Source organism: Ostrinia nubilalis, chromosome 21 (genome assembly GCF_963855985.1).
Source record: "Ostrinia nubilalis chromosome 21, ilOstNubi1.1, whole genome shotgun sequence".
NCBI classification, from domain to species: domain Eukaryota; kingdom Metazoa; phylum Arthropoda; class Insecta; order Lepidoptera; family Crambidae; genus Ostrinia; species Ostrinia nubilalis.
Window position 1 is genome coordinate 2,473,863 of NC_087108.1, and position 23,039 is coordinate 2,496,901.

At 38.4% G+C, this 23,039-nt stretch overlaps 1 protein-coding gene across 1 annotated transcript in view; it reads right to left on the reverse strand.

Annotated features, from left to right (window-relative positions):
- The window catches only part of LOC135082065 (WW domain-containing protein tag-325-like), a 57,853-nt gene continuing 34,814 nt past the window's right edge, over positions 1–23,039 (reverse strand). Inside the window, exons 2-13 of the mRNA XM_063976817.1 lie at positions 21,305–21,433; positions 14,028–14,187; positions 13,308–13,522; positions 12,445–12,591; positions 10,259–10,371; positions 9,049–9,163; positions 8,361–8,478; positions 5,136–5,273; positions 2,840–3,015; positions 2,170–2,308; positions 741–846; positions 1–463 (exon numbers count right to left, since the gene is read on the reverse strand). Of these exons, the coding sequence (XP_063832887.1) occupies positions 259–463; positions 741–846; positions 2,170–2,308; positions 2,840–3,015; positions 5,136–5,273; positions 8,361–8,478; positions 9,049–9,163; positions 10,259–10,371; positions 12,445–12,591; positions 13,308–13,522; positions 14,028–14,187; positions 21,305–21,433 (1,761 nt within the window). The 3' untranslated portion in view covers positions 1–258. The remainder of the gene's footprint in view (positions 464–740; positions 847–2,169; positions 2,309–2,839; positions 3,016–5,135; positions 5,274–8,360; positions 8,479–9,048; positions 9,164–10,258; positions 10,372–12,444; positions 12,592–13,307; positions 13,523–14,027; positions 14,188–21,304; positions 21,434–23,039) is intronic.

The window sequence follows — 23,039 nt, forward strand, 5'->3', positions numbered from 1 at the left end:
ATAATAATTTGTAGAATAACTACTTCCCTAATTTAAATAAAATAGAGCCCAGACCACTTCTCATTCCAAAAGTCATCTGTTTCGATTCATAATAAATACTTTAACGCCACTTTTCATAGTTTGTTGATCAAATTGTTAGGTACTTGTATTTGACACAATCCAGTTGCAACATCCATTCTTCGTACCAGATTGGAAATGCTGAAGAAGAGTTACATTGGGGGCTCAGTTATCGTTCCGGGACAGCCGGTTGAGTAAAAGTCACGCTTTCTTCTTCCCCTTGGGGTTGTCTTCGGTGAAAATCTCTTTGAAGTCATTGAGAAGGATGTCGACGACGTTGTTCTGTTGGATGCAGTCGATGGCGATGTTGTGGGCTTGCTCTGCGGGCGCCCAGAGGAGGGTGGGGCCAAACACGATGGCCAAGTTTGCCGTGTGCATTCTGTTTCGTTCGCTGTACTGTGTGACTCTGGAAATAGAAAATAAGTTGATGAATTTTAACTCAGGCAGGGCCATAATTTTCAAAAATGTCCAAAAATATTCTCCCCATATTGGCCGACCGGTAGGCTAAATCCTCTATGCCTCTGGCAAATAAGATAAGGTCATTTTCCTGCAGTGGAGACCAAATGACTTGATAATGATAATGATGAAACTGATCACATCAAGTTGCTAAACTATTTCTTATTTTAGTTCTTACTCAGATTTTGGGTATTAGATTAAGTTTGTAGTTTTATTAGTAGACTTACCGTAGAAGATGTTCTAAAAGGTACTTCAGGGTGTCTCTGTTACACTGAGGTAAAGCTTGGACTATATCTCGGAATTCTTTGATCTTCGCTTCCCTCGGTTTTATTGCTGTAACAAAAGTAACGTCGTCATTAGTAAGTTGTCGGCCGTTTGGTGTAGTGGTTCAGAACGGACTACTATGCCGAGAGGTCCCGGGTTCGATTCCCGGTCGGGCAGAAATTGAAATGATGAATTTTAATTTCTGTGACGGGTCTGGGTGTTACTATGTATAATATGTATGTATTTAAAAAAAAAGTATATAAGTAGTATATCTGTTAAGCTAGCACCCATAACACAAGCATATTAATTGCTTACTTTGGGGCTAGATGGCGCTGTGTGAGATTGTCCAAAGATATTTATTTATAATAGTAGATAGGTAATAGTAGATACTCGTACATTGATATCATAGGTAGTCATTAAATATTTAAGACGTCTCTATAAGTATTTTTGTTTTTACTCAACAGTGCAACAGCTACTTTGAGGGTAAAATAAATAAACTTGTTGAAGAGGATGTAAACTTTTGGCAGAGGTTTCGTTAAAATTAAAAATTCATAAAATTCATTTATTTTTGCAAATAGGCTTTAAAAAAGCGCTTTTACACGTCCCAATATTAACCCTACCACTGCTTCGGGACAATAAATGGGCCAGTGCTGAGAAGAAGCAGCGCAAGAAACTCAGTCACTATTGTCAGCCTCCTTTTCAAGGTTTTACAGTCTTTAAAATATACAAATTATAGTCATAAGTATTAATGCGAGCTAGGTAGTTAAACATTCCAAACATTTTTATCCTTTATATAATCATCAACTTTATAGTAGCCCTTTTTCATTAAGGTGCTTTTGATATGTGCTTTAAATTTATGAATGGGCAATTCTACAACAGTTTGTGAAATTTATTGAAAAGTTTAATACATTTCCCCATAAATGAATTACCAATCTTGTGCAGTCTGAAATTTGGAACGGCAAGTTTATTTTTGTTTCTTGTATTGAACTTGTGTAAATCACTCTTTCTAGTAAATTGCTCTATATTTTTGCGAACATATAAAAGGTTTTCATAAATGAACTGTGAAGCTACTGTCAGTATATTAATCTCCTTAAAGAATTCTCTCAAGGAAAATCGGGGTCCAAGGTTATAAATGGCCCGCACTGCTCTCTTCTGCAGAACGAACACAGTTTCAATGTCCGCAGCTGAGCCCCACAACAATATGCCGTATGACATTATACTATGAAAATAGTTAATCGTTAATGTGAAAAGGAAATGTTGCTTCATTTGTTTACTGCCACAAGCCCTCTAGTATTTTGAATAGGTGTGTAATCTTCGGTAGTATTATTTTGGAGTCTTTGCAAGAGATTATTTATTAGGACCAATTAGTAATATAAGTAAAGATATACTTACAGCAAGCAGCAAGCACCCGGTCGAACATACTGCAGGGTATGAGCGGCTCTTTCAGCTCCCTGAAGAACAGCTTCAGCGAGCCCGTCAGCACGTGGATGTCTGTGTTGTTCTCCATCACGGACAGGTTGTTCTGGTCGATCTGCAAGTGGAAATTCATTGTTAAAGTTTTCTGAGTATTTATCATTGAGGAGGTAAGTATTTACTTGAATTAACTCTCTAGCCAAAATCCCATCATTTATTCTCTTCATTGTACTCATGCACAGTGTCGAGTGGCGATCACGGGTCGGAAGACGTAGCGTGCAGGCCTCCCACTAGGTAGACCGACGATCTGTTGAAGGTCGCGTGAAGAGCCTGGATGCGGGCAGCGCAGGACCGGTTGTTATGAAAATCCTTGGGGGAGGCCTTTGTCCAGCAGTGGACGACATTTGGTTAAAACGAACGAACTCATGCACATTAAATACTTAGATTTTTTTACTTAAGAATGTGCTGTTATTGGATTTTCATTCCACATTCATATTTGTTAAACCAATAAAAATCATTATCCTATTGAACTTTTTCCTTTTTCTTACAATTCTATATTTTGAGAATTATCGTGTTGATAATGAAGCACGTCATTTAAATTAAAAAAGACAGCCAACATTAAAATCCAAAGAAACAACAAGATTCTCACCTCCAACCGAATCTTCTGCACCTGGCTCAGGTTCCCACTGGCCCTGTACAAGCCATCGGTACACATGTTTTCCTCACTGCTCTCTATCTCTTTCACACACGCCACCACGAAGTCCGGCACCCGAGGGCTGGTGGCAGGACAGACCTCCTCCAACTTCCGCCCGAAGACCGGCTCATCTGGAGACGGAGGGTTTGGTTATGGCCTAAGTTGTAAGGGAATAGGCTAGTTTCCTAAAAATAATTTTTTAGTCCGTCAATTTTAGTATAATAAAATATTGGACACGTATATTTTTAATTATCAATCAAACAAATAATTACAAAGTTATAGTGCGTTGAAGTTCCGCGCGACGTCACAAAGTGCTGCACTTTTACGCACTCACTGACGTCACGGGCCTTTTTTAGAACTTTGGCACGCTTTATCACTTTACATTTTCATTAGTTTTAAAAAGTGAAAAATACGTGTCGAGTAGTTTTTGATAAGCTAACTGACGGACTAATTAAAACTCTTGCTTTTTTACCCAGGAAACATCCCTATTTGTACCTTAGTAGCTTGGATATACAGCATTTATGGTAATGGTCATACCTAAGATATGAGTGACGTCTTTACAATAATAGCTTAAATACAGCAGGTGGTTAGACCAGATAAATTATTTTAGGAAGAACATGTAACACCACTTTGTATTACAACATACTAGGTAGACTTAAAATTGCTATAGAAATAAGCAATAGAAAAGCTGATTTCTATATACAGTGGTTTTATAACCATTTTATATGAATGCACAATGCGAATTGATACCAAATCTTACTTAAGCGTTTGTAAAGTCTACATTTCCTACTGAATTCTTAACTAGAAATAAATATAAACAGATGTTTGTTTGTAGGTTGGTAATAGAAAATGCGGCTTAGCCTACTGTACAAAGAAAAAAAAAAGCGTAACTACAACTTATAAATTAAAACATGAATCATACTCGTACACAAGTTCTTAAATTATGTTACTATTAAAATTCCGTTCTGTTGACTATTTATTGTTGATCGTTACCGCTACTTCAAAGAAACTCATAATTATTATATCGTGCCTATGATTTTTTTTTTAATTACAATGTAACAAGACGAATTATTAAATATAATGACTTTAAAGCACAATCAGTTATTGTAAATGGCGTTTTTTAAAAACAGTTTTTTATTGTCTTGCAATGATATTTTCAATCAACGCAATATGAAATTTAAAAGTATAGACGACAAGCACATCAGAATAAACTTTTTTGCCGCAAAATGACACCTTTTGCATTACATCATGATAGTGTTTATAGTTGCTGCAATTCACGAACGCGAGTGAGCTTAATACATGTGTGGTGGCTCGCTACTGTTCGTTTTTCTATCGCTATCGTTATTTATGTACATATAAGTACACGTACACACACAAGTAAAGGTCACTCGCCTGAACGTGAGTTGCAAGAACTATACCTTGATGTGATGTCGTCTACACCTAGGCCCAGAACAGACGGTGAAACGCAACTGCAACGAAACTGCAACTTTCTGATGATTCTGATGAATGAAACTGAAACTGAAAGTTTCAAACTGGTCGCGTCATGTGTGGTCTCTCAACGGACGCTATGGCAGAAACTTAGATGCAACTCAAAAGTAACTAGCAGTTGCAGTTTCGTTGCAGTTGCGTTTCACCGTTTGTTCTGGGCCTTAGGTAAACGTCTGAAAAAACTCATGCGATTTCAAAAAAATAATAAAACTACATAAAAGTAATATGCACAATATTAAACCATACACCATAAATGTGAAATAAGAAAAAAACTCCATAACTCTAAGGTATTATGCACATAAATAAAACACCAAAAAATTTAGAAATATCTTTTTATACATGCAAGCCAATTTGCCAAAAACAAAACAAAGAAAATTTGTAAAACAAAAATAAATTTGAACTTGCACGCATGATTTTGAAAATTGCTCACTGTTTTCATGAAATTCATTAATATTTACACGTTCACACAAATATTTACATATTTACATTTTCATCCCTTTTTAACAATACATACGGTAGATTAGTTGTTTAATACCCTCTACTTATTTTTTTTTATCACGGAAAAACACTATATTGTAATTATTTTTCCTTTCTTTTCGTTCCTCCCCTTGTTAATAAAACCCAACCAACCAACACTATTAGTAAAAAAAAAACTAAAACTACTACTCCTTATAGACTAAACTAAAAAGCGTCTAAAACTAATTTAGCTTAGTGCAAAATCATTTCGTGGCAAGCATCACACACCAACATAATCACATCGAACCTTTGTAGATTCCTTTCTTCACGAGCACCTCCATTGCTGGTCTCTTCGGGAAGAACTTCCTGAGTATACTCCTTACATGTGACTTTTGTATGGACGCCTCCGTAGAGTCACTGAGATCTTCATTACTGCTGCCACCAGCTGAAAAAAATAATACCAACATACAAACAGGTGAAGCGACAGTCGAAGAAGCTTAAGCGAGAGAAGGTTAAGCTAAAAACGTATTTGGTAAAGTTATTGCCCAAACCACCAGAGAAATTAAAGATTTTATAGCTGAGTTAAAAGTTACGTAGACTGATATTAATGATACCAATGAAAGGCCAAAGATTTGACTAATAATTTAGTTTAACATTTAGTTATAGCAGTAAGTTGTGTTAGTTTTAATAATGGGTAAGTTATATTACACTAATTAAAAAAGTTAAGATAGCCAAACCCAAAATGACGAAGAGACGATTAATAATCTACTTACGTTAAACTAAATTATTTTATAATTAATTAACACACCTCAATCACCTAAAACAAGAATGAGACCACAAATGTATGATAATGGTTTGGAAGTAATTATAAATGAAACATTTGAAGAAGATGAAAAACTAATTGAGACAGACCAACCAACAGCGAATGATAGAACATCACATGTTAAACCACATAATCTGACATCGGAAACCATATTTTATAAGACATTTAACAACCAAATTAGATCAAATACTATTTACCTTATTGTATCGTTTAACACTAAAACTGAAATTTTAATCACTATTATAATCGCATAAGATAATTCACGACCTTGAGTAGATGACGATGGAAAACCTATAAAAACATAAACTTGCAATATGTTTTCGTACATAGCCGAATTAACAATGAGCACTTCACACCACCAAGATATAGTCCATAATCAATATCTTATCGATCATGTTGAAGATAAAACTGTATCACTAACACTCTGTAAAGGTGTTTTATTAACGTTCAACACAAACGGATGCGTGTAGTACTTTTCTATTTTTATTAATTTTTGCGCGTCAATATCCTTAATTTAATAAATGCATAACACAGCCTCTAAATTCTTCGCCCAATTATACATTGGAAAAAGCGGGAATTCGCTAACCTATGTTACTAAGGTTTAAATATTTTATTTACATACGTTTGTGTACTTTCAAATCGTGGTGCTTCTGACTTAGATTGTGATGAGATCCAAAAATGTCTTTCAGTTTGGCATAAGTCTTTTCCGTTGGGCTTTTCTTTGCTTTGCTCATTATCACCATGCTATACAGATAAAAGAATGACGTAATCGACAAAATATCAAAGTTTTGAAAATCCATTGCAAATGTCTTCACTTTTTCACTACACTTTTTAAACAATCACTGCACTGATTTTAATAAACTTTGTATCGTCATTGTCAATTATTTTGTGATCCGTGTATTGTCCTAGAGTTATAATGTCTGACTGAACTCCAATTATAGATTTAATGATTAAACTGAAGCACTATCTACAGATAAAGGACCCTCGATATCGTGGCTTATAATTTTAATCAACGATAAAAAGCTTTTGTAGATATAATTACATGTACAGCAAGTTGAATATAACTCAATATAGAAGAATACTTTGTAAGACAATCACGAAGTCCTAGGAAGAACACGTGTTAATGATTAATTAGCCAATGTTTGTGTTTTGTGTGATAATTACGGAAACAATGACGAAAAAAGTGAAGATCCGTAAAACATCATTACTCATTAGGAATTAGTAATCACTGAAAATATCTAAATTACAGGAAAAGATAACTTTATCACACTAAATGTACAAATTAACTTACGTACATCCATATGAAGTAACGCAGTCTGCAATATGCATCCACAGAAAGCCATTGTCAATCCACTTACACTTTGTGATGTGAATTTGGAATCAAATTAAACACGACTTAAAATATCACAATATCTGTCTACTCACGGACATTGCCCGCGGGCGGCGTGACCGGAGAGAGCGGCGAGCGTTCGGCGAACGAACGAGCAATGTTCAATTCGCGAGCGAACATCGAAGAAGACAATCCTAAACAGACAAAACTAAACGGTCTCAATAATATTGTAAATTTATACCGAATAGATAACTAATTTCATACAGTCCACTCTTTTCATTTATAAACTTCCACTACACACACTATCGAAGTAACAACATCAAATCAAAGTAAGGAAATTATGTAAGTCCAATCAGTTAAAACAGACGAATTTAATTAAGAGAACAACATAAATGCCAATTAAAACAAACACCTAAACTTCACAACAATGGAATAGAACTGAACGAGGAAAATAAGTTAAACTTAGTAGTTTACCGGGAAGCTGACATGATACGGATTGGACGACAAGTAAACAACAACTTAACAGTACTAGGAAATAACTATGAATTATTCAACATTTTTGGTCATAACCACCGAGATGAGTAGGTTGCTTAGACTCATAGTTAATGAATTCTAATAAATTACACGAATATTCGGTTAATGAGGGTTTTCGCGAATGAAAAATCCGCCAGATGGCAATACGTAGACGCGAGGTCCAAATGATTGGTTATTTTTGACATGACATTGACAGATATGTCAAAATCCACCAATCACGCAGCAGTCAGACCCCACATCCACGACCCGCCATCTAGCGGATCTTTCATTCGCGAAAACCCTCATTTGAGAGACAAGGCAGAACCAAAACAGATTCTATAGAAAAATCAACATCATATTAATTCAAACAAAAAGTACAGAGCTACGTTGTTAGTATCTTTAGCAAAAGAAACTATACTCATAATCATGCTTAACATAGAAGAAAATTGCCGTGTGGTGACGGCAGAGTAGAATACATTTGTCACCAACCCCTACTCTTCCCGCGGGTGTCGTAAGAGGCGACTTAGGGACTACACATCAAACAGAGAATGGGCAGCAGCGCTCTTTGAAAAACATCAATCTTTTAAACTGCGATCTCCAACCCGCCTGCCAAGCGTGGAGATTATGGCAAAACCCTCCACTATAGTGGAGGAGGCTCATAGTCCAGCAGTGGACTGTAAAGGGCTGTTGATGATGATGATGATGATAGAAGAAAAATGTAGCCCCGATAAAATTATACATCAATCAAATACTCACTTCAAAATATACCTCTTCCATCTTCAGAGATCTCTGGAAGGCCTTTGACAAAGTCGCGCTGGGCATAAAACTGTGCCTTGGGGTACGCTAGGAATATTTGTGGGACCAACCTTTGTGTTTGTTCCTTGTGGCGTGGCGGGCCGCTGGGGGGGTCCTGCCCAGGCTTTCCAGGTCTGTGTTGCTGCTTGTATACTGCGGGGAGTGGAAGTCTTCCAGCATTGGAGGACCCTGGACAATGAAGGAAGAAATTTTATCATTTATATTGGCTTTTCTTTAATGTGTTTCATATTTTTGGTCAGTTAGGTTGGAGTACGGTTCATATTCTCTAAAAGTCCCTGTATTCCGCACACAAGAGCGGTTTTATAAGTTACATCAACAATACAAAATTAAAAAAACATCACACAGAGCGTCATGACCTGCATCATCATGATATCACTGAATGCTTATCAGCTGCTTTTTAAAGCAGAGCGACGTCACACATGACTTTTCCTATATTTGTAAGAAAAGTGTGAGCGAATCAGTTAAATTATAACTCCTAGATATAAATAAGCTCAAAGTTGCACAGCTCATAAAGTTAGCGTGAAGGCGCTGGATGCAGGCCGCTGCCAACCGGCCATCGAAGGATATATTCAGCAGTGGACGTCTTAGGACTGAAATAATGACGATGATGATGATGATGATGATGATGATGATGATGATGATGATGATGATGATGATGATGATGATGATGATGATGATGATGATGATGATGATGATGATGATGATGATGATGATGATGATGAAGAGCCTGAAACTCACCAGCTTGTAGATAATATTCTGGATGTTCATCAGCCACCGCTTGGCGCCTTCGTCCGTCTCATCCTGCAGCAGGTACTGGTCGTACCCGACCGTGAGCACCATCGATCTCGTGTACCTGTAAACAACCAGGTTTTGGTTAGGACTTAGTTTCGTAACCAATATTAGGATCAATTTGATGTTTTTTTTTTATCCACAACGAGGAAGCTGTTGGTCTGTATCTCACCTGATGGTAAGTGACGATCAGGCTGAAGATGGAAGCGAGCTTCACCCGGAATCCTCAACCACGGAGGAACTGGCTATCTTACCTCTAACTGCTAAATTCTAACTATTTTAAAACATGATCTCAGAACTTGCACGTTTATTAGTTTGTAAGTATTTATTTCACTAGCTGTGCCCGCGACTTCGTACGCGTAGAAACCCGTTTTTGCAACATTTTTCATTTTTGCTCTGCACTTATTACTCGTAGCGTGATGGTATATTATGTTACGGTCAAAGTGATACATGTGAAAATTATGAATAATCGCCGGTTATTATGAATAATTACCGCATGATTTGGTAAATGTGATTAATATGAGGTCATTTATGTGTGTATAAAACTAAATAGGCGGCTTAGGGGTGGCTCCCCCGCCGCACCTTAACCTATTTTTCACTTTAAATCAAAACATTATGTTATGGGCATCATGGAAAAGTAATATCATGCAAGAAACATTCCAAACTCATTATGCCAAATTATATTAATATATGATATCAAAACGTTCAAAACTTTTGGCTGTACAAGAGCACGTACACAAGATGTTGTTCTCTTTTATGATATTTGTTAGTACTAAGGTTGAATTATTAAATAATCACTGTTAAATGTTATTAATTTATTACTTTTACCGCGACTGTCGGTAATTATTCATAATAACCGGTTATTATTCATAATTTTCAATTTATCACATTAACCGTAACATATACAAAATATAGCCTATAGCCTTTCTCGATAAATGGACTTTCTAACACTAAAAGAATTTTTCAAATCGGACCGGTAGTTCCTGAGATTAGCGCGTTCAAGTAAACAGACAAAGAAACTCTTCAGCTTTATAATATTAGTAAGTATAGATTACCATTGTCCGGTTTTAGTTTGGGATTACCCCAATGATCAAAGATGAGTCTTTGATCATTGGGGTTTTACAGGTTGCAGCAAGATGTCTTCTACAAGTGTCCTCACCTCTTGGTGTGCATTTGAATGCACTGCATCACGTGGGCGTTTCGCAGAGGCAGCACCAATTCTGCGCGTGGCGCCGCCGGCGATGGCGGCGTGCCTGGTGGCTTGGGCATGCGCTGGAAAAGAGACATGGTTATGAGAAAACTGGTCATCATCATCAAGTTTCAACCCACGATCAACCCATGAACGGAAGATCAGTCGCCCGGCAAGCGAAAGGCTCTGGGTTCGATTCCCACCTTAGGCGGTTGGACTTGTTCAAGTTATTTATAATTTAGTTTGAGATTAAGAAATTTTAATAGCTATCATCATCATCATCATTCGACTATTTTCTACGCCAAAGGAAATGTGTGCTATTCTCCCGCAAATCGCGATCGTTCTCATGAAAATGGTTCCCTGCGTTACAGAAATGTTTAGCATCTCGAATGCGGGCCAGAAAATGTAATGAAAATTCTAATTAGATGTAATTAATTTACAAAATAGAGAATTTGACCTTCACTCTCCACGCCTAGCCAAATGAGTTGAGGAGGCTCGATTATCAGCAATTTATTCTCTCTTAGCTTAGGCGCAGACCACCGACTTTTAGTTGGCCGATAGTTGGGTCGGGCTGTTGATCAGTATGGAGATGTATGAACATTATTACACCGATTTGGTACCGGCCGATTCTTTTATTATACAGGGTGTTAGGTAAATGGGTATATGAGCCGACACTAGCCCATGTTAACATGGCCATATAAATGGTATGGTGAAGTCAGAAATTTGATATCATCATTTTAATTTTTTAAATTTTCAAAAAAAAAGTATTTAAGTATGTTTGTTTATATCCGTTGTCTAGTACCCATAGTACAAGTTTTGCTTACGCCCGTATTCACAAACATTACTATGAGGTCTGTCATTGCGCGTGGACGCACAGGGTGACACACGAACCAATCACAGAGCTCTATTGAACGCTGTACATTCGATTTGCTGCTTCACTTAAGCAAGCATCGTTTGTGAATACGGGCGTTAGTTTGGGACTGGAAGCGCAGTGTAAAATGTCCAAGGATATTTATTTATTATTTATAGGCCAACTACATAGAAGTTGGTGGTCTGCGCCTAGGCTTAGTCACTTCTTAACCCTTTAACTGGTATAGAGAAAAATATTTTTAATTAGTTTTGTACTTCTTGTGAACCTTATGTTTTCTCAATAAGGTTCAAAATATGGTGGCAACAATTCTGCCACTACCAGGTAAAGGTTTAAGTAAATACAACCACGGGAATAGTGGGGGTGGTTCTATTCTACTCAAGCCGAGTGCAAGTAAAGAGTCAAACGAGTGAGAGTCATTTGTTTACGATCAATAAAACATTGTCATTATTTACGTGCGCATTTCAATACAACGTCATTTCATTATACAGCAGAAATCGTTGCACTTTGGATTAGATTAATCATATATTACGTCATTGTGCATTGCAGTAATTTCACAAGTCTTGATACGAACTATAAAAATATATTGGAATGGCTGATACTGACTGACGTTCATATTCACAAACATTACTATGAGGTCTCAAAGTGCGTGTGGACGCACAGGGTCACACAAGAACCAATCATAGAGCTCTATTCAACGCTGTGCGTTCGATTTTCTGTTTTAAGTGAAATTTTAGTTGCTAATATTAGCAAGCTTCGTTTGTGAATACGGATGTGAGTTTTTTGCGCTGCTTCTTCTCAGGCCTCAGCACTGGCCCATATTACGGTCCCGAAGCAGTGTGATAGACGTGTAAAAGTACTCTTTCGGAGCCTTTTTGCATAAATAGACAATGCCCTTTTGTCCCTATGTCTAAGAGTCTTCCACTTGGACATGAGCTCCCTTGACTTACCTGGAAGTCTTTAAATAGACTTCGGACGCAGGTCGGCCGTAGTAAGGACTATCTGTTCAGGTGGGGATTCTTGGATGGCTCAAACTTGGAGTGGAAGTGTGGTTTTGTGCCCCAGTCGACGAAGTACATGATGTCGTGCCCTGCGTGCCCAAATAACTGCACGCAGGAAGATTTAATGAAGGCTACTGACAACGCCACCCTTATTATTCTGTCGAATGGCTTCAATGGTGCGTATTTGAAGCACACGTGGCGCAGTTTTGGGCTGACACTGTGTAGGTTTGTGTCGACACGACAAGAAGAAGAATGGACAATTTGAATTTGATAAGATATTGACTTACAGTTGCCAGATACGTCTTCTGGTCCTTGTAGAAGACGAGCGCGGTCGGGGTGAGGATCATGTAGCAGTCGTTCCAGTTCTTCTTGCTCTTCTTCCCGCTTTCCGAGAACTTGGTGCGCTTCACTGGTCCTTCGAGGATCACTGTCGCCTGGAAGGGGTGAGGTAACAAGTTAAATTGTATCATCATCTAACATCATCATCTTAATGGACAGGAAGATTCTTGATTCGAATTAAACTAACGTATTCACAAATATTACTATGAGTTATCAGTGTGCGTAGACGCACAGCGCACAGGGTGACACACGAACCAATCACAGAGCTCTATTCAACGCTGTGCGTTCGATTTGCTGCTTCACTTAAGCAAGCATCGTTTGTAAATACGAGCGTAAGAGTGTAAACTCCGTCAATTTATGACCCCGACGTAGTAAGATTTATAATAATCTAACTAACATTTTTTGCGTCGGAAAATGCAATTCTCAAACTCATGCATATATTATATTCTGAAGCTGAAGAAAAATGATAAAGCCACACTTTAGTGGAGTAAAAAGTAAGTAACTAGTCAATTTTCTTGTCGTATTTCGAAGACTAACCATAGATTGATTGTCAAGCCGTAAGTAAGCCGTAATTGATATCACTTTAAAAAGTAGGAAACCCCGATAATATTCCTAATTTCAATGTATTCCATTAGCTTATCTTGGGACAAAGTTAGCCTTCGTTGGTTTTATTGGTAGCAAAACTGAAGACCTTAGCTACATGAGAGTAAATTGCAGTTGTTTAATTGCTGATAACAACAACAAAACGTATGATTTAAGTATTAATATAGTAAACTTATGGAGATCTTTAAAGTGAGGTATACATATTTACCTCAGCGGGCTGATGAAGCAGCATCCTTGGCGCAGGCACTGGGGACCTCATTCGGTGCTTAGGAGCAACCATGGACCGGGATTTTCGGCTCTTAGTATACCCTGGCTCCCGCTCCCGGATCTCCACATCCAGGCTGTCCCCGGATGAAGACGCTGGCAGCTGTAGATGGTTCGGTCTTCGGTTGTTGGGGAACAGGAGGTTTTCGGTGGAGTTACCTGTAATTTAGAATGGTAGGTTTTTAGAAAAGCAGATGGTGTTTGAGCTGGTACCTATTCATGATTAGAACAATACCCACTACGAAGAATCTTGTGTCTTCGAAGCGAATATTACTTTTAGTTCGTAATTTTGTTTGTTTCCTTTGGCATAGTATTTATGTAAGGTTTTACTCTTTCTATTGTCTGGGCTGTTAACTTGTCTTAGTTATGTTTGTGATTTATTTTTACCCATACGAAGAAATTCAAGGGCCTCTTCTGAGTCTTAAACGCAGTAAGTGCAGCGTGAAGCGAATATTAATATCCTTGGAGATATTCAGGCCTATGTCCAGCTGTAGGCTGATACGATAAAATCAATCACAAACGCTGCGACTTCGTCGTAAGGAAGTGTAGCTTGAGGCATCCATAATAAAAGTGATATTTCCAAATTCAGACCTATGTACGAAGCCTAACTACTGCTGGAATTACGATGACATTTTCCAATGAAAAAGGGTCATATATATCTTACCCAGCCTCTTGTTGATCCTGGCCAGCGGGGGGCTGTCGGAGTTGGCCTTGCTGAAGCTCCGCTCCAGTTCCACTCGGCTCCGCTCCGAGGTGGGGCTCCAGTCCTGCAGCCTCTCATACTGGCGCACCGACGATTTCACTGACGGTTCATTTATATTCTCCTGGAAGAGAGATACAAGATTTTGACTAAGGGTGTACATCGCAAGATATTTCGGACATTGAGTTTGAGTCAGCACTTGCTAAAATGTTTGTCTCGAAGCGCTGGTAGGGCCCTAAAGACATGGAGGCATGTAAGCCCATAAGGGCTACGCTTAATGCGTTTAAGCAAACTGCTAGCCTTAGGGCACGGAGACATCCCGTTTTTGCAGTGTCCCGAAAAAACCGATCCGTTCGCATTTGTAATTCGAATTTCAAACACACATGTGTGTTCACACGACAGTCCTCTAGATCCTTCATTACTAGATCCAGCAAAACTGGATTGCCGTGGGAGTGGGAACGAGCCCTTATACTGAAATGCTCTACCAACTTGAAGAGTGTAACGACAAAATTGTAGCGTATAGGTACTATGCTGTACACAGACGATGCGGCACGTCAAGCTTGTCTGGCGTTATTACAGTGGTATTAGCGGATATTTTGTTACAATAATGTACAGTCTGATGTGCTCTCGCCTGTATAATATACATATTGCATTTCGTTGATAAACCACTGTGGGTGTGTTTTCCTGTACGTTTGTGCTACGTAAATGCAAAATCATTGTAAAATCCTGTTGCTACAAAAACCCCAGGAGGCAAAGCGAATTTAATCTGTCATAATGTTACTTTACTTTGGTAGGTCTTTTATGTGTCCCATTGAAGAGCATATTCTTGAGAATCATTCCCTCAAATAAGAGGTCGGTTCGTAGAGCAATGTTGCCCACGCGTTAGGTCAACTACTAATTGAATAAAGTTTCCCTTCACATCTTTGCTGCCCGTAGTAGGTAGGTACTTAAGTATTTTCATCTTTGATTTCACTATCAAAGTAGGAGTTTTAACTTCAATCCTAATCATAACATTGAGGATAATGCTGTAGACAGCTGATGAATTCCAGTAAACAGCCACAACAATGTACATGACTAAATAAATAATTTCATTCTGTATTTCCTACATAAGGAAACGGCAGTTAATAAATACATATCCGCGACTGAAAAAGACGAATAATGTGCAAGTTGAATTGACAAACAATTTATTTAATGTTTAAAATCACTTGTAAGGTGTCAGACGCTAAGAATAATGTTTATCAATAAAAATAAACAATACTTATCACTTTCTATAACGACTATTAGCAGATAACAACGCCTATACAAATAATCTTAGCAAAGTATCCTTTGACCGGGCGATTGTGAGCATTCAGAAACAGGCGTTAAGACCAATTTCTATACGGAGGACTTTGATGATGGTGGCATAGTACGTAATAGAGCTCGGAAGTATGATGGTGTAGCTATACTTAGTTATAATTACATAAATTACTAAGTAAACTTATAGAACACTTAGATTGGCATAGGTCACGCCCATCAAGTACCCACCTTTTTGATCCATGTCTTGGATCTCATCATTTTAAACATTTTCGGTCTTGCCTTCACTACAACTTCGTCGTCAACTACAATTTTCACATCCATGTCTGCACTTGACACACCAAACTACATATTCACAGCACTGGTTGTTGTTAACTAAGTCTATATTTATTACAAAGAGGTATTAATTGAAGGAAAAACGCTTATTTTGCGGTGGCCGTGCTGCTAGCATGACGCACTGAGTACAATGGTAGGTCGCCATACATTACTCTGATATTAGATTAGTGTTGTTTATTTGTCGATGTCATTACAACGTTTTTTGTCGACAGTTCTGGCGTAGACGACGCTATGAAGCGACTGATAAGATGCAAACAAGTGACAGTTTACTCTAGTCAGTTCCATTAAGTTTTGAAACTAGCGATATCAACGATTAGATAAGATTAGGAGTCATATCATTCAGTAAGATACTTACTATCGTTAATTAAGAAAGTATCTTAGTCTTATGACATAATATTTTAATCTTTCCCTTAATACTCTAACTAATACATACCTACTAAGTTGATTCTACAAGACTTATCTAAGCTGTTTCGTAGTTAGAACTCATGTAATTAGTTACAATGTAAAGTATAAAATAAGCGGCGATAATGAGTGTTGCGTTTTCCTACAAACATCGATATCGACATCAAAGACATCGAGAGCCCATTGTCCTATCCCTAGAAGGCCCTTATCATTGGTCGGCCGACGGTTCGTTAGGAAGTGAGTGCGTTATCTTATTTATTACGCATTCAATGATTGTGGTGATCATTATTATAATGTGTAGGTGTACCCGGTCGCCTTAATATTTTGTTAGCACATGTTTGTTTGGAAGGAAGTGTTTATTGTTGATCTCACGTGTACACGTAGACGTTCACGTGTTTCTGCACGAGAATGTAGGTAGGTATTTGTTTACGGCAGGCGATTCGCCTCAACGCGACGGGTTTTCAGCCGTTTCGCACCACAAATTCGGACCGTGTATGTGTACCGTTTAAGTGCAGTTTTGGGCACGTGAATTGCCCTAAAAAAATTCAAGTTCATAAATTTTTGTTTGACCAATTACCCTTGAAAAAGAGATGTTGTGTATCGGGTTCGAATCGACCCGTTACAAATGATTCCTACAGTCATCTTCACCGTACCATATTATTATGTTACCAGTGCAAAAAGACCGATTGAATGACTGTTCTTGGGCGTTTAGCACCGCGGTTCGAATCACTCGTGGTGTAAAACAGCTAAATACTGGGCAAGAGTGGTGTAGGTTCTTCAGCTAGGCGGATTGACGACTAGCGAAAGGCAGAAGCTGGATGAAACAAGTAAAATACAGGGTAAATAGGCGCCTATGTCCAACAGTGGACATCCATAGACTGATCATGATGAGGCGATACGAAGTAACCTTTTGCATGAATAGAACTGTTTTTGGATTATTCAAAGGTTCAAAATGTCATTGCATTGCCTTGTAGGGCTATATTTCACCGGGACACCATGGCGGCGCAACCAGTCGCCGGCTACCAACAAAATGTATGCAGCTTTGCGCAACCAAACGGACACCAGGTGAGTAACTCTCCATAGAGCTGTATACATTTTGTTGGTAGCCGACGACTGGTTGCGCCGCCGTGGTGTCCCGGTGAAATATAGCCCGTAATGTCATTATAGTCTATCCAATATAGCTTGATTAAAATGACAGCTGTCATCAAAAGTAACGACATAACTTTGTAGTAGCGATCAATGAGAGCTAAATATTGGCGGACAAGAAATAATTCACGTCTGACCTACAAACAATATTTTCGACGACAGTGCTTCCAATAAAAATGATAATTTCGTGTAAATGCAGCGTTAAATTACACCAATAAGTAGTAATTCGAAATTATAAAAATCAAGCTAGAGTATTAACGACGTCTCTACAAGGTTATCTCGAGTTACAAAAATGTTAGTGTTGGGACATATCGACAAATGTCATATTAAATTAAAACCATGGGGTCCAAGCGCTCGTTCCTTTTATAAGGAACTGGCATAGAGGCTCACCGAGGTGACCGGTGATCAAAAGGCTGGCAGCTATTTCGGCCAGAGAATTAGCCTGGCCATTCAACGTGGCAATGCTGCCAGCCTTTTGGGCACCATTCCTGACTGCGGCGCTGGGGGTGAAGTATTTTATATTTTGTAAATAGTTTTTATCATTAGTAATTTTTAAGTTATTTTAAATTAAAACTATTTTTTTAACATATTTAACAAATTTTTTAACATATTTAAGTCAAGTTATACGTTTTTCTAAATGTTCACTATTAAAAACCAAAAAAAATTTCATTCTTAAATAATCAAACATCGGAAATCAATCACCGGTAATTTTTTGGGTATTCATAGCACCGTTGCTCTAGAAGAGATGCCCACCGCCCTCTAGCGAGAGGAAAAAACCACTGAAGAACACTGATGTTAATGACTACGACTTAGGTTGTACACCCTTGACATGAATTTTAAATTTTACTGTCTTTAAATTTAAATCATAATTGTCATTTTTATGAATAAAGATAAATGAAGAAAAATTGGGTGCATTTTTTCATATCATTTTTTCGAAAACTTATCGATACATCTATGTGAACCGTACGAAACATACCCATCACTAGTCACATTCGTTTGACAGCCGTCATTCTAATCAAGCTATATTGGATAGACTATAGTAAGACCGATAAAATGTCTATTTGCACACGCATTTCGTCAACGTGATTACAAGATTTTTAGGAAAACTGACACACCTTGATACAATTTTATTCCGAACAGCTTGTTTAATAAGTATTTGTTTGACATGTTTCATGTCGGTAGAGTTTTTAGCACACCAATTAAACGTTATGATTGATTAATATGTTGTTCAATGTTTGTTAATGATCATCTAAGTTTTCCGGCAAGAAATCAGTCGGACGACGTAATTTTGGATCATTGGAAATCCAATTGCACACGTAATAGCGAAAATCATCAAAACTTATTTACGTTTCTATCACTTGCTAAATCCTCCTGTAGTAGAGACTTATGCGCCCGTTTTAACCATCAATCCCCATTTTTTAAGTGACCCCTATGAAAACAAAATTCCTGATAAGTGTTACCCTAGAGGTCACTTAAAAATTAGGGATATGTGGTGAAAACGGGCATAAAATGATCTACTAATGATGAAATACGTAAATCCAATCGAAAAAGAATTTGCACATGACCATTTTCGTATGCGACATGAAGTTTCAATTCGAGTGCTTTCAAGATACATCTGTAGTGGAATTCGTACACGACTCTTCGTATACGACGTCAAGAATCGAGTGCTTCCAAAATTCGTCCCCAGAGCTATGCACTCGGCCGTCAAGATAATAAATCTTGATAGAACAAAACGTGTATAATTACCAATTAAGCGAACAAAACAATGGAAAAATTAAGATGGTAATGATGGCAGACATTATCTTTTGGTTTTAAGTTATAATTATACATTTAATACATTGTCCCATTAGTTGTTCTGCGATTATCTATTAAGTATCTAATTAATTGCTACTTTTTCTACGTTGTTTATTGGGATTTCTGTATTAATATGAAATTAAGTATCATTTTATTCAATTTAGACCAAGATATAGCGCTTAAGAAGTATAATAATATCATAAACGTGATTTTCTACTTGAATTAAATCACCTGAGCCGGGACTCGAACCCACGTAGGTTCTCATTAGCTCAGTGGTTACATCAGTCCTCTTTTTCGAACAGTTTAACCAATACAGCTGCCAATGCCAATTCCAACGACTGGACAGTTCGTGTATTTCTAGCTAAATTGTCTATGGATCTATTATTCGATTACATGTAAATGTTTTCGATTTTCACCAATCGATTATCGTACGTTGGCACTTTGGCAGGCTCTCAGTCGAAACAATAAATTCATTGAATCGATACATTGATGGCACCGGATGTGCGGTATTGGCGCGAGAACGACGCCATATTGCGTTGCTGTAGGGCTGCCACATACATTTGAAAGTTTTCCAAAGGGCAGAAAGAAAACTGATCCCAATATATCATTTACATTACTCTTCTTGACCTTCCCTTTATTAAACCCTATTTCACAATATCAGGCAATCAGAAGTGGCAATGGGCAGGGCACATAGTACGCAGAACTGACGGCTGATGGTGCAGCAAGGTTCTGGAGTGGAGGCCGCGAACCGGAAAACGCAGAGTGGGACGTCCAGTACGTCCACCCATGCATAAGGTGGACCGACGACATCATCATAAGTAGGAAGGCGCTGGACGCAGGCCGCTACCAGCCGGGCAACATGGAAAGCATTGGGGGAGGCATATGTTCAGCAGTGGACGTCCTATGGCTGAGATGATGATGATTATGATGCCACAATAGGCAGGTATTTGAATTACCACTTATACAATGTACTTACCTACACGAGACATTCTCGTGTACATTGATTTCAGGAATGTAGCTTAGTAAAACAGGTAGGGACCTAGTATTGAAAAGTTTTCAATAGAGGACTGTGCGAGCCTATGTTAATACTTTTTTATTTTAGAATTAATTTCCACAACCTTACTACACGAAGCCATGAAATTAAATTCCTTATCGGTTCCCTTTTCAGCAAGTTTTTTGATAAACACATTGTATTTTTGGCTCCATATCAACAAAATCGTGTGCTTTGGCTCTAGGCTCTAGGGCAGTAAGTATCTGAGGTAGCCCTAGCAAGTAAGAGCAGCGCCTGCGCATAATTAGCGAGTTGAATAATCGCGAGTTAACGAGCCGACATGGCGGCGCTTGACTCATGCGCCCTGAATTGACGTTGTCTATGACTTTTGCTGTTGTTAAATGTAACAAAGTATATTATAATGTATAGATAAAGGGCAAAATTAAGAGTTTACGGATGTAGTTTTTAAAGTTATAGTTAAATACAAATGTACTATAGGTTTACAACTCTGACATGCCGATAACTCCAGCTGATGTAAGAAGCTCTTTAAAATTAAGTCTGTCTCCATAACAACAATGTAACAGCATTGTTGTATTCCGGCAGTTAAAGGTAAGAGCCAGTACCTTTGTAATGAACTGGCTAACCTACCTCTAACTGCCTCTAAGACCGAAGGTGGAAGCGAGCTTCACCCGAAATCCACAATTCTGGGTGAAACCTGATCATAACTTTCCATCAGGGGAGACGCAGACCAAGAGCTTCCTCGTTATGAACAAAAAAAGAAGGACACCTTTATATGTATAGATCTGGTATAAGTCGCGGGAAGTACCTGGATGCGAGTAACGGTGGACTGGTCATTGTGAAAATCCTTGGGGGAGGCCTTTATCCAACCGTGGACGTCATTTGATTGAAACAAACGAACTAACTTGCAAATATTTAAAGCATTACCTCTAAGTAAGAGTGCCCCAGATGCTGCTTCACTTCCCTCTTAGTGGTGCGGTACTGGGTGATGCGAGGGATCACTAGAGGCTGCATTTTGTGCTATTGTCCACGGCGCAACAACAATTTTGATTGTATTTAAGCTACACCCAGGCGTTCACCAAACGTGCAAGGACCAATACGCGTGAGCGCGACAGCAACATAATTACGCGCGGGCGATAAGGATGGGTAGCTTGGGGTCAATGGACGAAATACTACGTGCTCGGCGACTGGGCTTTAGTAAGTACTCTACGTCACCGCGGACGCTAAGTTTGCATGCAACGTCAAAATATTTGAAAATTACCTCTTGGTAAGAATGCCCCAAATGCTGCTTCACTTCCCTCTTGGGAGTGCGGTACTGGGTGATGCGAGGGATGACTAGAGGCGGCCGCTGTTCCCTGCTGTACACGGCGCATTCTTCAGGGGTGATCCACTGTAACAAGAGAAAATGTTCATTAGTTTGTGTAGTGTAGACCCTGCTTGATGGACAGACGACCTGAGAACTGCTAGGGTTAGACCAGTGGTTCTTGCCGGTGGTCCACGGACCACTGGTGGTCCCTGGAGGCATTCCAAGTGGTCCACGAAGACATCGTAATAAACAAGTGACGTGATGTGATGAGTCGAGTCAACACAATGCAAACGGCGCACAGTGGGCGACAAATCAACCTCCCCTTTCATAGGATTTTGAAAAAAAAAAAAAGTGGTCCCTGACAAGACAGAAATTTGGTAAAACGGTCCCTCGTGACTAAAGGTTAAGAACCACTGGGTTAGACAATAGTGCTTTGTGGTGCATCTTATGGGAGGTTTTCGTCCAGCAATTAGTTATGATTTTGTCATCAAATCATATTGCATGTTTCGGTTGCTCAGAATAATAATTTGTCAAGCAAAAGGTCGCGGGTCAAGAATTTGCAGATCCCGTTATGAAATGATACTATGAACTTTCACCTATTCAAGGTCTTTTAAGATTGTCTTCTTCAATTCCTTGATTTAATTTCCATATCAAAATCGTTGCAACAACTTCGATGTGAGAACTATTGCATTATTTTGTAACATTATGGATAGTTAAAAGATTATGTATAGGATAAATAAATACAATTAGCAACATATCTTTACATATTTCCTTGAATAATCTCAGGTCTATTTAAAACTGAAATACCTAGTTATTTCGACCAACAAAACGCGTTTTCCTGCTAACATTCTCTCGGTTGAATAACGTACAGTTGACCGCACCAGACTATACATTTATATAGCAAAGTCACCCCTATTACAAGTAAATAAAAGGCCTTTGTGTTGTTGATTGTACAAAGCAAGCGTTCTTTGCCTTGAAATAATTTAAATCGTTGTCGCTGCGCGCGCGCAGACATGAAACGACTATCTATTAAAGTGTATTTATTAATTTATTTTATGGCCAATGCTAACAAGTAAACTACTAGACAAACTGGTCGAATAAAAATTGTGCTTTAATGCGAAAAAAAAACTTATTTCGCTTGAAAATGACAACGTTTTGTCAGCCTTATCAAAATTCATTATTGTGACAGTCTTGATGTTTGTTATAAGTAAAGTAAGATGGTGCAACTCAAGATTAGTTTGTCGACTACAAACGCCTAGAGTCCAGACAAATCAACCGTGACAGTTATAATTTTTGGGTTAGTCCCAACGGCCCCGGTGGATCTGCCTCGTCAACGGGGCGGATGGGAAAAAGTGTTTCAACGACCCCGGTAGTCATAGTCCTAGCGTTCAACGGGGTGGATGGAACACATCAAGTGTCAACCACCCCGGTATATCATTTAACGGGGCGGATGGATCAAATCAAGTTTCAACCACCCCGGTATATCACTAAACGTGAAAGATGACACAGATCTAAAAGGCTCCACCTCGGTATTGCATACCGAAAATAAAACCTGTTAATAAAATAAAAAAATATGTAAATAATAATCAGATTTATTTAACAGTCACTGTTTAAAAAATCTACAGCATAAAAGTAAGTTTAATTATCACACAATATAATGGTCATAAACCTATAGATTACGTTTAGAATC